The following is a 17954-nucleotide window of genomic DNA, read 5'->3' as shown; positions in this document are numbered from 1 at the left end:
AACAAACATTTTTTTCAACCAGAAACTGTGCTCGGAACTGGGGACACAAAAACAAATAGAAGTAAGTCCCTGCTCTAAAGAACAGTCAATCTAGTAATCTAGTAATGATCGGAATTTAATGTAAAGTGAATTCCTCTTTGTTCAACAAATATTTGTTCAATATCTGCTATGGACAGGCACTATCACAGGTGCCAGGGATAAGCATTGAACAAGCAGACAGAAATTCTAGTAGAAATCCTCTCTTTTATTTCCTTAACATGTATGGGCAAGTTATGCCTATAACGTCCTCTCCCACTGTCTTTTACCCAACTTAACATAAGGGGAAAGGAGCGATGAAAGTTGTTTCTTCTGGAACTTGGGGGCGGGGGTGATGAAATTCCTGGTCAACCACAAGGCAGTTGCAAAACTCTGAGTGTGGGAGGAACTTCCCTAGACCCACTTCTGCCTTGTTCCGTTGTCCACATCCCTGGTACAGCTTCTACAGGATGCAGCAAAGGCCTGGAGCCTGTGATGTGAGCCTTGGAATGTGAGCTCACCTTGGAGGAAGGTTGAGCATCATGCTTTCCAGAACTATAAAGTGACTAGAGACTGTGACCAAAGTAGTGATGGGTAATAAACCTCTGAATGTGTTTTGATGACTATAGGCTGTAATATACATCCAATTCCTTCATATTGACTTTTCAGAGCCTACTAAATTACTTGAGTATAAAAGTTGTGCTATCAGGAGAAGGGATTAGAAGAGAATCCAACCCTAACCCAGTATTGACAGTTTAGGAAGAAATGCAAGGAAGCATTTCATTTTTTTTCCCATCTTTATGGAAAATTTCAAAAAAAAAAAAAAATATATATATATATAGAGAGAGAGAGAGAGTAGTAAAATTCTGTGGACCACCTTTCAGCTTCAAAAATGATAAATGTGTGCCTAGTTCATTTCTAACTTCCTGCAGTCCTTTTCCTTTGATTACTTTGAAGCAGTCCTAGATGTCAAATAAATTATTCATGAACATTCACAACCCCTTTGGTTAACAGGTTAAGAGGTGAAGTCACTTAATGAGTTAGTGGCAGTTATTTTTAATCCCTTAATATCCAAAAGTAAAAATCACAAGGTTTACTAACAAAGTGATTATTGTATATTACATTATTGTTATATTATACAATGCACAATTCTATTATTTGCCTAAACATACCTCTTAAAAGCCCTTTGTTCAGAAAACTGAAAACAAGTTTTTCAAAAATTTCAGTGGGGTGGGGACAGTGAACTGAAGTCCTTTATCATCAGTAATTTCAAAACCAGATCCCCGTGGATAAATTGCAAGTAAATTTGCAACTATTTGGTAATAAACTATTTGTTAATAAAATGGTCTAACTCTTCCTAGGTCTCACTTTTCCCATCTTCAGTCTGTCCTGTTTTCAAACAAGGCTAGGTGATATTCATCAATTCAGTGTCAATGGTCTGGCTGCCATGAGATATCACAGTATTGCCCAGCATAAACATTGATTTTTCTAGATTTCCTATGATTAAAATGTCAAATCACCATTGTTTTGATCCATCAGAAAGTTTCAGAGGTTGCTAGAGCAAGTGGAAAAGAATGTTAGTATCTTTGTCATGGAAATGTGCAAAATGTTGACTTGGCTGCATCTGTTATCATACCTGCTCTGCTTGTATCCCAGTATGTTACCAGGGCACAGTCATCGTTGTGAGGAGTGGGACAGGGACACAAAGCACCCCTTCCCTGAGCATTTGATGAGGAGACAATTAAGAGTAAGAAAAGCTGTGAAGGTTCTCTGCATAAATAAAACCGTAGAAGACAGACATCTAGATGTTTCTCTGTATACAAACACCACTCATTTCTCTGAGAGATAAAAGCAGCAAAGATTGACAATCTGTCAGTAAATCTTTTCATTGTGTGCTTTTTCTGGGCAGGCTATTCACATCGAACTCCTTTGATGTGATCAGTGATGATGCTTTTATTGGTCTTCCACATCTAGAGTATTTGTAAGTAAAGAAAAAAAATGTTCTTTTGTGCGATGATTCAGGACAAGTACTTTCAAGCTCCTATAGCTATCTGACCAAAAATTTTGTAACCTATTGCAGATTCATAGAAAACAACAACATCAAGTCTATTTCAAGACATACCTTCCGGGGACTAAAGTCTTTAATTCACCTGTAAGTATGAATGTTGCTGTTACTTTTTAAACTTGTTAATGGACAATGCAGTTAATTCCCTGTGGTTAAAGCACCCACTTCATGAGTGTCCTTGAAAATTTAAGAATCCAAATGATTTCCCTCCATGCACACTTGCCGGCTCTCTGTCATCTGTCAGCAAGTGTTCAGGAAATTGATTACTATTAATATTTTTAGCCTAAATCGACCATAATTAGAAAAGCAGTCTAAAGCAGAGAAATTACATGACTAAAATAACTTTCTTATTATCTACATCATTACTCACTTCATGGATAATTATGGGTTGACCATGTATTTTAATTTGATATTGGCTGTTTTTCTTTTTCTGCATAAACCCTGACTTTGTATTCGTATAACCTAATATAGCTATAGGCAATGTCTATATAGTACCTGAACAACTTGTTTACACATGAAATATTTAATTATTCAATGGGTGATTAGTCCCCAGCAGTCGTTCTTAACAGTGGGCATTTTTTTTCTCTCCCAGAGAATATTTAGCAACATCTAGAGACGTGCTTGCTTGTCACAAGTAGGGGATGTAACTGACATTTGATGGATAGAGGGCAGGGTTGGTCCTAAACAATCTACAGTGCACAGAACAGTCCCCCACCCCCAAGAATGATTGACCTAAAGTGACAGAGTGGGGAAGTTGAGAAACACTGAATGACAAACTATATAACTTGTTTCTTCTACGCACACACACACACATACACACACACACATATACACAGGCATATTTTTAAGGAAACTAGTAAAGCATAGGAGGAAAAGGCATTAACATTTATTATGTCATTTAATATGCTTGACACCAGTTTTCATTGAACCCTGTCCATAATCCTGCCAAATAAGCACAATAATCTTCATTTAGAGAAGAAGAAACTGAATCTTGAAGGGTATATATATAACTAGTGGACTGTTTAGTTGTACAGTTACAAGAACATCAACTCGACAGTTGAACTGCACTGGCTATTCATCCCTTCGGTGACTGATTCTCAAGTCATTCTCATATGTATCTTATCCATGTTAGGTAAAGATACAAGAGATCCAAGAGTCAATGTGATCCTGTCATCTTTAACCTCTTCCCTCATAGCACCTCATCTCCAGCTCTGGTCTGGGCCCTGGGGGTAGCAGGAACAAAGCAGACAAAAATGCCTGCTCTTTGCATCTACTCTCTAGTCTGTCCCTGTAGTCTTCTTGCTACCTCTACCAGGTGCATGCATTCTCTCCTGCAGCTTGGTTTGTGGCAAAGGGGTATTGATGGCCAGATTTTGTTTTTTTGTTTATTTAGTTATTGGTACCTGGGATTGAACTCAGGGGCACTTTACCACTGAGCTACATCCCTGACCTTTATTATTTTTTGTCTTGAGACAGGGTCTTATTCAGTTGCCAGGGCAATTCTCAAACTCGTGATCCTCCAGCCTCAGTCTTCTGAAGAACTGGAATTACAAGCATGTGTCACTGTGCCCAGCCAGATATATTTTATAAAATCATGTCCATATACAGTGATAACAATAAAAACAGACTTTGTAATGCTGCTGTTCAGGTCAATGATGCGGTGCAGAAATGGCCGTGTAACTGAATGAACAGTATGCAATTGTATCAGAGTTCAACTCCACCAAACTTCATTTTTGGACAAAAATAAATAAAAAACAAATATGTGAAAGGAGCAATTGAAATTCATGTCCTCAAATTAAGATCCACTAGATTCACATAAATACCATTCAACACAGCCTATGCCCAAGGTCAGCATGGGAGTAAGGGCACTGTAGGAGGGAAATAAGACCCAGTGACCTTTCTAGTAACCTGCGAGATAAGTTTGCCCAGGTGCATCTCCCCTTCAGCCTAAAGGCTTGGACCTTCATTTGGCCTTCCTGCATAGAACAGAGAAAACATTCTCTCTCCCTCACTGGGAAGGAAAGAAGAGGGGGAAAGAAGGAGAAAAAAATCTGTATAACACCATATTGAATGCACATTTTGCTTGACCAGAGGCTATGGTGCCCATCAGAAGAGATGGAAATTTAAATTTGGGTGATGATCAAACCCCTTCTATGATGGCATAGAAACTATAAGGGAAACTGGCCGGGTGCAGAGGCTCCCACCTTTCATCCCAGCTACTCTGTACACTGAGGCAGGAGGATCGCAAGTTCAAGTCCAGCCTGAACAACTTAGTGAGACTTGGTCTCAAAATAAAAAATAAAAAGGGGTGTAACTTAGTACCTCTAACAACTAAGCTACTGAGGATTGAACCCAGCACCCCTGGGTTCAATCTCCAGTATCAAAAATTAAAAAAAAAAAAAATTTAAAAAGGCAGTGAAATTGGTATAGCATGTGTTTACTATCTAGGAATTTTTAAGCTCAAGGGAACACCAAGAGCAGCCTCCCAAGAGAGAAGCATGAATCTCAAGGGTCATATGAATACAAGCAGTAAAATGGAAGTCACACTCTAAGCTGGTGCTGCGGGTGGGAAGGAGGTGTGGTAACAGAACAGGGGGTAACACTTGGCTGAACCAAAATGACCCTTAGGTCTTTACCTAACACATGTGAGGTTGACTCATGGCATTACCAATATTATACTGTCATGAGCTAGAAAAATGGAGTGCCATATGGTTCATTCTAAACAGTTTTTAGGAGATGAGTTATACTATACAAGGGATAGGATCCACAAAGAAAATTAAGATACAGTCCCACCCTAGAGGAGCTCCTTCTAGCAAGAGAAATTAGACAAAACAACTATTTTCTCAAGAGCACCCTTGTCTCTAAGTTTTATTCTTCTACTTACTATGTTGTTCTTCGAGGTATATTTCCTTTCTTCCTTTCTTCCTTTCAAGGAGAGAGGAATAGGTAGCATTTGAATTCCAAATGTCCCTCTGCCTACAAGTTCACTTTCCACTATTTACTGCTTATAAAAAATTTGGCTTGTGCCTTTCACTTCCTTTTTAAGATTTCAGGCTTCAAAGTACATTTTTTTCTCCACTTCTAACCAATACTTCCCAATTGAAAGGCAATTGTTCTAGCAGCAAGGATTTAACACCTTGCTGTCTGACCTGCACATGCTACAAAGAATTTGCAAAGCTCTTTCATATTCTTGACTTTGTGGACCTTATGAGGCAGTAGCACTACCCTCTTCCAGTGAATGAGAACATGGGGGAAATTGTTCCGTTCAAGCTGCTTCCCAGTTAGGAGCCAAAGTCAGAAGTTTCCCAAGTTCTTCAGCAAGACATCTTCTGATGTCTCCACCACGTCACTTAGAGCAGTACCAGAAAGTTCTCAATGAGCTCACTGGATCCTTCCAGGTTTGAGAAGAAATCAAACCTGAAGATAAGATCCTTGCCCTTAAGTTTCCTATAAAGTCCCTATAAAATATATGAAGTCCTAGGACCCTCTCTCAATTACTTTATTCTAAATCACTGTCCTAATATCATGTCTGTGAATTAGTCAGTTTTTCATTACTGTAGTGAAATACCTGAAGCAGGCTAACTTTATAAGGAAAAGAGATTTGTTTAGCTCACAGTTTTGGATGTTCAACTGTGTGGTATGGGCATTGGCTCAGTTCTGGTGTTGGCCTTTTCATTGGCAGAGTCCTGAGGTAGCACATGGCATCACATGGCAAGAGACTGGGAGCATGCGTGTCTGTTTGTGTCTGCTATCTGTCTCACTTCCTATAAAGTCATCAGGAATCCATCATGGGGGTTTCACCATAATGACCTCACCTAAAGGCTCCACCTCTAAACACCAATGTCTGATTAAGTTTCCATCCTCTTAATACCATTAGCATGTGATTTTGAGAACTAAACTCCTTCATGAATTCTGGGACAAACCATAGCAGCATATTTAACTTCAATATTTGAATAGTTTAATGTTTGAATTAGTTTTTCTGATGAGTATGTATTACTTTTGCTATCAGGGAAAAAAATCAATACAAACTAATTTATGGCCAATGATGACAAAATCTCTAAACATTATTATTGATTTCCATTATAGTTACTGAGTTTTTTTTTTCCCTTGGGTACCACATAAGTGTCACTGTGGCTAAAGCCCAGTGGAGCCAGGATTGTTTGCAGAATGTATAAAAATATTTGGGGAAAATTGCCATCAATCTTTCCATGTTGTTGAATAGCTACTATTGCTCAGCTCTGTGGGTTGCAAAGACCATAGGTAACGGTCCCCAAACTCAGGAGACCTGTGTGTGCCCAATCAGGCAGGAAGGATATCTTCATTTTAGCCTTCACATTGACGTGCATGTAAAGAGGTAGTGGCTGACAGGGGATTCTCTGCCACCAAATTGCCTAGGAGACCTTGCCCAGATCATTTAGCCTTACTATGCCTCAGATTGCTCATGTGTAAAAGGAAAGGTGATAATAATCTGTAAAAAATAAAGGTGAAGGATAACAAGGTACTCAGGAACATCTAGCTCCAGGGTTGTTTTGAGATTAAATGAGTTCATATCTGCAAAATGCATAGAGGAGAGCCTGGTAGGCAGTAAGCACCATTGTACAGGAAGAAACTAGAATTCACCATCTAACCTCTATTAGTCCTATATCAGGATTCCAAATGCCGCAGTGTACTTTATTCCCTTTAAACATTTCCTATGAAATTAAAATAACTGCACTTGAAGTGCCGCAGGTTCAGTGAGACACAAACCCAAGCTGAGAATCCGCATTGCAGGGGGGCTGGGAGCGCCCCAGATGGCTGTGGGTGTTGCTTTCTTAGCAGCACAGCCCCGTGGCACTGCAACAAACGTGCTGTCTGAGCCAGTCTGGTCTGCTTTGGAGAGAAGACTTTCCAGTAGGTTCCATGTCTTAATCAGAGGTTTTCTCAGGTAAACCAGCAAACACCAAAGTGGAATGGTGTTCTGCTTTGTCAGAATTGTTGGAAAGAAGTGGCTGGCTGTCTGCCTTTGAGAATGCTTGACTCTACTTAGGAGTTTCAAGGCAACTAGACATTTCATTGCGCAATATCCTGGGTGTTTTATTTAATTTATTATTATTATTTATTTTTGTTTTTTGGTACTGGGGATTGAACCTAGGATACTCTAGCACTGATCAATATCCCCAGTTCTTTTTTATTTATTTATTTTTTGAGACAGGGTCTCACTAAGTTATTAAGGCTGGCTCTGAACTTGTACTCTCCTATCTCAGTCTTCCCAGTTGCTGAGTTTAAAAGCATGTGCCACCACACCAAGTTTTCCTCCGTGTTTAAAGGATGTTTCTTAGGTAGACTCTGAGTTGAAGTCACAATTTGAAGAACCTGCACGTGGCTGTGAATTTTCACCACAGTGAGGCTGAGGAGAAGCAGGGCACTCTAGGAGAGCAGGTCCACATGGTGGGGTGTGACCAGCCAGGTTGATTGACAGGGCTAGGCACTTTCTCCCTAATGCAGTGTCTTGGCACAAAGGCCTGGCAGAAGCACCTGCTGCTCTTTGACTAGATGGGTGCCCTTCCTTTCATCCACTCCAGACTGCCTCATTCATTCATTCCATTTAAAAGTATCTACTGAGGGCTTACTTTGTGCTAGGCACTGTGCTGGACACTGGGGATACAGTGGAAAGAAAAACAGCCTTCCAGTACTCATGGCAGAATCCTCCTAGAAGGATGAAACATTTCCTCAAACCTCTTTCTGCTCTTGTCTTCATTCAGTTCTACCATGTGCCTGTCGGATATCCCAGTGGGCTCTCTACTCCCAGAAAAACCTGTCATCAAATGCATTGGTTCTTAAAGTATTTCCTAATGTCATGTGATTACTAAAGATGAAGCCATAAGCCTCTCACAGTGAAAGTTATAAAGGCATGATTTAAGGGCAAGAATAGAACATAGAGATCATTCTGACCAAGCGATCATTCACTTTATGGAAAAGGAAAACACCCAAAAAACCCAGATCTCCCTTCCTGACCCATGCCATTTCCATGTGTCCCATAGCTGATTCAGGGAGCCCTAGGGTGAGCCTGAGACATGAGAGATTGTCTTGGTCCCAGCAGCAACCTGGCTTTCTTTCAGTCATTCCATGTAGAAAGTCTTTCCTAACCTCTCTCCTTCATCCTCCTAATCTCTCTTCTCTTACTCCTAACAATGAGGACTTCTTATATTTAGAACTAAAATCCAGCTCCAATTTAACCCTTGCCCTCGCCAAAGTATCCCAGCCAACAGACTTTGAGGAGGAAGGAGGTTGGTCTCCTACCCCAGTTTAGGGTTACACCTCCCTCATGCCACCACATCTCAAGAAGAGAGAAGGATCAGCACAGTGGCATCGCTCTCCAAAACCACGTTCTCTTGACTGGTTCTGTATTAATGACTGGAAGATGTGACCAAATATTAACAGTGGTGGCTTCCACCAGGATGACTGTCATTTTTCTCCTTTAAAAAAAATAATAACTTCTGTACTTTTCCAATTTTCTTGAAGTGAAGAAATGATAATTATGCTTACATGTGTGCATATATAGTAAATACATTGTGTGTGTGTGTGTGTGGCACATGTGTGTGTTAGTAAAAGATAGCACATACCAAGGCACAGAATTCTCTCTACTAAATTAAGCTGTCTAAGGGCACATGTCCAAGAGCAATGAAGTTCAAATTTAATCCCTGGTCTGCTTGAGACACAGGCCACAGCTTCGCTGCACTTCACCAAACAGCGATGGAGGGAAGAACAATGACAAGCAGTTGACCACAGACAGAGCATGTACTTCATACAAAACTTCTATTGAGGAAAGGGAATAATAATATTGTTTCACTCTGTGAGGCTGGAAGTGGAGTAGTGGGAGGAGGAAACTAAGAAAATTACTCCAGATATTTTGCTTTGTGGTGGCAAAACTCAAGGCAGAGTTGGAATCTGAAGACTCATATCATCCAAATATCAACCCTAAAGTAACCCTAATCTTAACCTCTGACACTGCTGTGTCAGTGTCTCTAGCTGTTCGAACAACCTAGCAGGCACGAGGTCTCATTTTTCTGACCCTTTTTGTAATATTGAGCAGCCTTCATGAAGCCTTTTGCTTTCTGGTAACTCTGATCCTGGTGCCCTCAGCATCTCTTCCCTGTGGAGAATCTTCCCAAAGCCCTCGATGCTCATGATGGATTTGGAAGGCTCCTGGTCTCCCAGAATACTGGTCTTACGCAGTGCAGGGAACTCATAACAGTGGCCGCAAGTCTGGGTTGACTGTAGTCCCAAACCTCCCCAGAGAGAGAGAGAGAGAGGGCCTGAAATGTGCGGGAATTTTGGAGGCTCATCCTGCAGGAGGTCTTGTGAAAGACATTTGCATGATCTGACCACTCGGGCCCCCCGTGCTGACCGTCATGATTATTCCCATGATAGCTGCAGAGCTCTGGAACCTGACGAATGCTGCTGAGTGATTGATTTAGAAGGACTGAATGCTCACTGGACAGAACACAGGCTAGTGCACGCACACATACAAACACCCACCTGCAGAGCAACAGGGTCTTTGTAAAAAGTCGACCTCATTCTTTATTTCTTCTGATGATAAAATAATAATACATGCTTGCTAATAAAAATTCTCACAGCCCAGACAGTTACATAGCAAAGTGAATGATTCCAGTAAACCCACTCTATTGTCGACCTCAATCAACAGTTTTTGTATATAAAGACACAAAGCTTCACATATCTACAGATATATGTCCTCTCTCCTCCAGGGAATTGCACTCTACATAATCTTCTCCGTGTTTCCTTTTGCCTGGGCATCACTTCATGTTAAATCATAGAGATCTCAGTTTTTAAAAATCTACAAAATATTCCACATAAAGTATGAACCATCATTTATTTATACGTAATCTCTCATTAATGGACATCTGAGTTGTTCCCGGTTCTTTTCTGCTATAGACAATGCAAGAACAAATCACTTTTCCCACTTATGTGCTGGATGGATAATATTTCCAATTTCTCCTCACTCAGGAACTGTGAACACTCTGAACTGACCATAGCTAAGATAGAATTCCTTCCCTCTGGGGCCGTTTTGTATTTCTCATCTTACCTTTGCAGGTTCTGCTGATCCCCTTCCATGTGTCCGATGCATCCTTCAACCCCCCAATCAGCCTGCACTAGTAGGTTGCTTTATTTCAGGGCCCTGGTAACAATTTTTTTTTTTTTTTTTTTTTCCAGAATAATTCCAAGGCTCTATTGGTATTGCTTTCCTAAGTCATTCTCTGCCCAAGTCCCTCTGTCTGCTTTCCATTTATCCTAATGTTGCCTGATGTCACTGGGGCCTCCCAGAGATTTCCATAAGCTAGTTGAATTCAGTCCTGGGCCTTAGGCATTGGGAAACTTCCTTCTCATTCCTGGGCCCTTAATTCCTTTTATTTCTGTTTCTTTAATGAATCCAGCCATCCTTCTCAGGCCTATCACTCACCAAACCTAGACATGAAGCTATGTCCTATCTCCTTTAAAAACAGCCAATTGTGTCAGTTTTTCATCAAAAGAAAATCGAGAGAGTTTTAAAAGAAAGTTGAGAGAATTTTCAAGGACTTTGGAGGCCAACAGCATAGGCCCTTTTGTTTTAGTTTTTATTTTGTGAGGGAAAAAAAGTTAAAAATATATATATATATATATACATATATATAAATGTCCTGACTGAAAACAGAAAATTCCAGTAGCTGGTGCCCTTTGATTATCAGACAACAGCAGCACTTTATTATGTCTGCATTTTGGGAATATATGCACATTTCTCTTTCTTTGATACTATTGGAACTATTTCGTATTCATTAACCTTGATTAGAATCATTGTAGTGATTCAGGAAAGAACAAACAGAAAGAGAAATGGAAAACAATTCCTGTGATAGGGCAAGCACCCACCGGAAGAAGGAAAAAGAGGATGATTAAAGAAAAGGGTATTTGTGAGAAAGTTTGTTTGTTTTTGTTTTTTTCTAAGATGGAATATATGGGACTAAAAGACTTTTTTAAAAAACAGAAAAAGAGGACATACACTCCAGAGAAAAGAAAGGATGTACCGACCAAAGGACAGAGCTATCGGTACTGTTGGTTGGAGGTTCAGCAGAGCTCTGGAGCAAGTAAGGAGGAGAGGAGGAAAGAAGGGGAAGCCTGAGCAGAGGAGAGAGGGCGTTGGAGATGGACACTATCACCAGTCTAGGGAGCCATCACCTCCTGGGCGGAGTGTCTGAGGATGTAAATCTCCTGCTCTGTTCTGAATGCAATGAGCAATGCCCAGGCATCCTTCTGATGTTGGTTTTTTGTTGTTGTTGTTGTTGTTGTTGCCTTGAAGCAACATGAAGTGTTACATAAATACTGAGTGGGTGTTGAAACAAAGAGGTCAGAAATTGAAAATACAACAGCAGGAATCTGAGGAACACCCTACAAGGGGAAAAAAAAAAAAAGTACTGCAAGTATTTTAGTGACTAGACATGACAAAAGGGACTTATAACTAAGCTGTATCATTAAATGCATTTATGTATCACTACATTTTATATCACTTTTTTTTTTTTTTCAGGAGCCTTGCAAACAACAACCTTCAGACACTCCCGAAAGATATTTTCAAAGGCCTGGATTCTTTAACAAATGTGTAAGAGGACCTAAGAAATCAATGATTAATCAATTCATTTGGAGTCATTAAAAGGAAACCAGATATTGATTACTAGAATTTTTAATTGGCTTTGAAACTAAATAAGAATTATAAAATCTTAATTTTAAACATATAAATTAGCATATGAACTTCTAAGGCATTTTCCATTGGGAATTCTGAATCCACGGTATCCAGTCATTACTTTGACAGCATGTGTCTGTCTAGGAGGAATAATAATAAAGGTCTCTGACAGGGTGGGAAGAAGAGAACCAGATAGAAATTTCAAGATCCCTTTTTTCTTATGAGATCCAGGAAATGCAGCTACAAAGAAAAAACATAAAGGAGTCTGGGAAACTGACAGAGTAAGATGAAAGGTTACACCCATGGGTTGGTCAGTCAACAGAGAAACAGAGCAGGAAATGGGGGAAGGGAAGAACATTTGCCTTTTCTCTCATTAGACTGAACAACAACTCTAGGCTTAATCCCCAGGAATTTGGCTTAAGCCCCAGGAAGGGAATGAACTTAATTATTTTTGACCCCTTTTCAAACAAAAGAGCTTTCAAACTTTGACTTTTAAGCCTCAGAATGAAAGATCTTTGCAAGGAATTTGTATATTTTGCTGTAAGCAAAGCAAGTACTATATGCCTAACCCTCTCAAAGGCAATTTAGCATCATTAAGTGCCTTCAATAACATTAGCACGATATTTAAATGTCATAAAGTAGACTACAGGGACAAATGAAATGATATGTGAAAACAAAAGATTTTTTTACTGTTCAGGTACTTTGCTATAGAATACATAATCAAAACAACTTTTCTTCAATAACAAAAAAATCTGAGCGAAGTATTTTGTTCTAAGCCCAGTATTTAACTTCAAGTCAGGCAGCTAATGAAAAACCTTCTTTGTTCCTTGCAGTAGGCCCCAGCCCCTCCTCTACACCATTATCCCAATTCCTGAATGATGGTTTATTTCCAAGAGAGTGCCAGAATCAAGTCACTTCTAAGAGTCCTGGACAGATCAGTTATCTGCTCTAGTTTACAATAGGTCAGGAGGGTTGGCACTCATTATTCTGGGTCAGAATACTCTTGGGAAATGAGGTCAGTTCTGGGAAGGTCTTGAAAGTTGGATGATGTTCCATGGCAGAATTGAGATGTAGCTCATGGAGGGTCCTCTGTTCCATCCGTGTGTCAATCTAACACTTGAAATTGTCTTAGTCTCTCTAGGGAATTCCATAATGGATTTGGTCTTTTGGGCCTAGTCTGATATGTCCAAATTGAGAATTGTCTTAGATATAGAAGAATCCGTGCCAACTTGCCTTTTAGTGAATTTCTTGGTTTCTTGAATGTATCCCCTAAAAAAACATTTTTAAATGCTTGACATGAAGCATTTATTTATTTATGCTGCATGAAGACTAGGCAGTACCTATTGAAATTCTATGTGATTAGGGAAGGAAATGGAATTCCTGAACAGAAGCAGTACAAATAAACAAAGAACTTGGTGAATTGGGGTCACATGTGGAAATTTAAGTGATTACAGGCATGAGCTATTGTATGTCTGCATTAACTCTGCTGTGGCAAAGTCATTTCCTATTAAAACTGAATTTATAGACCATGGAATAGGATCAGGATTAATTATGTCTGTGAGAAAGAAGAAAAGCAGATAGCTCATTCAATTTAATTCTATCTTACGTTCTATCCTCTAGACCTGTACTGTCCAATGTGGTGCCTGCTAGATCTGTGTCACTGAGCCCTTGAAATGTGCTGCTAGCGTAATTGAAGAACCAAATTTTAAATTTTACTTATTTTTTTGGTGCTGGAGATTAAACCCAGGGCCTTGAATATACTAAGCAGTCCCTCTACCTCTGAGCAACTTAACTCCAAGTCCCTTAATTTTTTAAAGTTTAAATTTAAAGACTGTTGGCTTGGAATATAGCTCATTAGTCATTGCATAGCAAGCACGCAATTCTGGATTTGATTCCCAAAACTGAAAAAAAAAAAAAAAAAAAGACATAAAAATTATTATTTCTCAGTTCAAGTATTAGGAAAAGGTTTAAGTACATTTGGAACACAAGTATTATTTCAACTACAAGTTTTATGAAATCCAAATACAGATCACACATTTCTATTGAGAATTTAGCATCTGAATTAAGATATAATTCTAAAATACACAGTGGACTTCAAAAGATTTAGTATAAAAAAATGCAAGATATCACAATAATACTTACATTGACTGAATACTTATATATGCCTGAAAAATATTTTCAATGTATTGGATGAAATAAAACATACTATTAAAATTAATTATACCTGTTTCTTTTTACTTTTTTAGTGCGGCTGTAGAAAAATTTAAACTATATGTGTGGTTCATATGCTATTTCTAGTACAGCACTGCTGTAGTCTAAGCTACCTTTAAATCCAAAAGAGAGTAAGTGATGAGCCTCCATGGACTGGGGTGGCCTTGAAGCCTGCTCTGTGGTCACTCTGAGCCCAAATTGAATGGTTAGGCAAGTTCAAGGCAGATCTTGGGGCATGTGCCATGCCAGAGCCCTGGTACTGCAAAAGCAGCAGAGGTTTGTCTTTCAGGGACCTGAGAGGGAATTCATTTAACTGTGACTGTAAACTGAAGTGGCTGGTGGAATGGCTCAGCCACACCAATGCAACTGTCGAAGACATCTACTGCGAAGGCCCCCCAGAATATAAGAAGCGCAAAATCAATAGTCTCTCCTCCAAAGATTTTGATTGCATCATTACAGGTAATATATGCAAAATCATTTTAGATCAGAAAATTAAAATAAGGGCTATGGTTTTTTAATGTACAGGAACTCGTATTCTTATATTTTAACAACCACTTGAGCAATTTAGTTTTTTAAAGAAACTATGAACCATTAAACTTCATATGCTTAAAAGCAAAGTGAAATTGTCATTTTACTATTTCTCTAAAATAATTGTATTTCTTATAGATATTTGAGATTTAGCCAAGGAAAGAAATATTACTATTAAGTTAACGTTACTCATCATCATTTCCTATTTTTGCAGAATTTGCAAAGTCTCAAGACCTGCCTTATCAATCACTGTCCATAGATACTTTTTCTTACATGAATGATGAATATGTAGTGATTGCTCAGCCTTTTACTGGAAAATGCATTTTCCTTGAATGGGACCATGTAGAAAAGACCTTCCGGAATTATGACAATATTACAGGTATGAAAAGCCTACTAAAAATGTGAGTGGGAAGTTAAACTGCTTTAGCCAAGGTAACAGGAGAAGATGAGTGGTATGAGGGCATCCTCTGAGCAGGCCCAGAGTCATTCAATTCTCAGTTCTACCTTTTATTAGATGACTTGGGATGGTTCTCCAAACCTTAATTTCTTCACTTGTAAACAGAGAATAATACCTAATTCACAGGGTTATTAATAAAATAAAATAATGTCTTCTTACCTGAGATTTTCCCAAAAAACTTTCAGGAACCTTACCCAAGATAATATCCTTCTTTCACTTTCTCAAGGATTCTTCTTCCTTTTCTCTTCTACAGCCAGTGACCTAAAGCCCCAGAAAAGTTACAAATATCATCTCCTTCCCTTCTTGAGGAGTTCTAGAGAATGAAGCAGTTTTTCTAGAGCAAGGAACAGTTCACACTTAGAGCAAACCAATTACAGGTAGAGTTGGATTTGACCAAACTATTGCTCTAGGTTTCACAGGGTAGATCTAGAACCCTGAGGGATCCTAGCCCAAGTTATAAGCTCTGTAACAACTAACCTGGCATTAGTTTGGGTTAGGCAGTCACGGTGGGCACAGCCTATAATCCCATTGACTTGGAAGACTGAGGCATGAAAATTCCAAGTTCAAGTTCAGCCTGAGCAACTTAGCAAGACCCTGACTCAAAATAAAATAAAAAGGCTGGGGGGGGGGGGGTAATTCAGTAGTAGCGTACCCTGAGTTCAATCCCCAATGCCAAAATAAATAAATAAATAAATAAATAAATAAAATATCTTTGGGAAATAAACCATCATTCTGAAGTTGGAATAATGGGTGTGGATGAGGGACTGAGGGCCTACTGGTAGGACTTAAGCTACTCTGAGCTTCAGTTTTCTCATCTGGAAAAGGGAGATGATATTTTTCTCTTAAGGTTGTTGGGAAAATGTAATGAGATGATTTGATAAAGCACAGAGTAAATTCTCAATAAATGACAGTTTTTAATTAGAATTACTCTGCTTAACTTCAGATATGTCCAGGAAAGCAATACTTTATTTCTGTAAGCGGTAAGAGGAGAACATTCAGGCTATACCTGTGTGTCCTGAACATCTAGAGCAGGCTAGACAATGTGACCTGACAATTTTGTTGTCGAGAACACGGCCCTGTGCGGTAAAAAGATAAAGAACTTCAGAACACTGTTGCCACTGGCCTTGGAGATGGGTATTGCCTAATCAACCAAGGAAATCTCTTGTTTCAGGTTGATTTTGTGGCAGTTGTATAGCCCCAGCCTGCATGTTTATGCATTCCAAAGAGGATGACCACACAACTAATCTCTTATTTGTCTTTTTGCAGGCACGTCCACTGTAGTGTGCAAGCCTATAGTCATTGAAACTCAGCTCTATGTTATTGTGGCCCAGCTGTTTGGTGGCTCTCATATCTATAAGAGAGATGGTTTTGCAAACAAATTCATAAAAATCCAGGATATCGAAATTCTCAAAATTAGAAAACCTAATGACATTGAAACATTCAAGATCGAAAACAACTGGTACTTTGTTGTTGCCGACAGCTCAAAGGCTGGTTTTACTACCATTTATAAATGGAATGGAAATGGATTCTACTCCCATCAATCCTTACATGCATGGTACAGGGACACTGATGTGGAATACCTAGAAATAGCCAGAACACCTCTGACCCTCAGAACACCTCATCTAATCCTGTCCAGTAGTTCCCAGCGTCCTGTAATTTATCAGTGGAACAAAGCAACACAACTATTCACTAACCAGACTGACATTCCTAACATGGAGGATGTATATGCTGTCAAGCACTTCTCTGTGAAAGGTGACGTGTACATCTGCTTGACAAGGTTCATTGGTGACTCCAAAGTCATGAAATGGGGAGGCTCCTCATTCCAGGATATTCAGAGGATGCCGTCACGAGGATCCATGGTGTTCCAGCCTCTTCAAATCAATAATTACCAATATGCAATTCTTGGAAGTGATTACTCCTTTACTCAAGTGTATAACTGGGATGCAGAGAAAGCCAAATTTGTGAAATTTCAGGAATTAAATGTTCAGGCACCAAGATCATTCACACACGTGTCCATTAATAAGCGTAATTTTCTTTTTGCTTCCAGTTTTAAGGGAAATACACAGATTTACAAACATGTCATAGTTGACTTAAGCGCATGAGACACCAAATCCTGTGGCTGCCATCAGAAACTTTCTACAGTACATGATCTGGATGAACGCAATGCATGATGACTCTTATCACACTTGCAAATGAATGCCTTTCAAACATTGAGACTGCTAGAACCAAGCACTATCAGTATCTCCATCCTTAACTGTCCAGTCCAGTGGTGTGGGAAGTTACCTTTTATAAGACAAAACTTAATTGTGTAACTGTTCTTTGCAGTGACGATGTGTAAATAAGCGTTTAATGGTATCTGTTACTCCAAAAAGAAATATTAATATGTACTTTTCCATTTATTTATTCATGTGTTCAGAAACAACTGCCAAATAAAATGTTTACATTTTCTTTCATATCCCAAAGGTAATTATTTACAGGAGTTGTTTTATTCTTGTTGATGGTATATTGAGGAAGTAGTTTTATATAATAGAATTATATTTGGATGAATGATTTATGGTATGAATAATGAGTGAAGATAAAACATTGAAATTGATTACCCACAATTTATGAACATGTTTGTCTGTGGCTGTATCAGCTGATTCTGAATTTTCAAAACTGTTTCCAGAGGTCATGGCTTTTAGGGACACTTTGAGGTGAAATGGTGACAAATTAAAAGAAGAATAGAGAAGTGTTGCCTGTTATAAGAAAAATAATTTGAAATAAATTCTTTCTTGTCTGTTAGCCCCAGCTAAAAAAAAACTATTCAGACAATTTATAGAGAAATTGAATTAATATTTAGGATTTAAAAATCCCTATTCAGGGACTTTCTAAATATTTGACTCCAGAATCATCTGACTGCTGATAGAGATTGTAACCTTATAATACTTGCTTCAAATGTACCTGCTAGAAAGACTTCTTAATATCAAGGATGC

General features: G+C 38.9%; 1 protein-coding gene across 1 annotated transcript in view; it reads left to right on the top strand.

Moving 5' to 3' along the window:
* LGI1 (leucine rich glioma inactivated 1) overlaps positions 1-17449 on the top strand; it is a 33090-nt gene extending 15641 nt beyond the window's left edge. The window contains exons 3-8 of the mRNA XM_079138534.1: positions 1925-1996; positions 2096-2167; positions 11634-11705; positions 14287-14456; positions 14740-14904; positions 16249-17449. Coding sequence (XP_078994660.1) covers positions 1925-1996; positions 2096-2167; positions 11634-11705; positions 14287-14456; positions 14740-14904; positions 16249-17084 — 1387 coding nt within the window. The 3' untranslated portion in view covers positions 17085-17449. The remainder of the gene's footprint in view (positions 1-1924; positions 1997-2095; positions 2168-11633; positions 11706-14286; positions 14457-14739; positions 14905-16248) is intronic.
* The last annotated feature ends 505 nt before the right edge of the window (positions 17450-17954 follow it).

This window comes from Sciurus vulgaris (assembly GCF_902686455.1).
Source record: "Sciurus vulgaris genome assembly, chromosome: 4".
In the NCBI taxonomy this organism is placed as follows: domain Eukaryota; kingdom Metazoa; phylum Chordata; class Mammalia; order Rodentia; family Sciuridae; genus Sciurus; species Sciurus vulgaris.
This window is presented reverse-complemented; position numbering and strand designations above follow the sequence as displayed.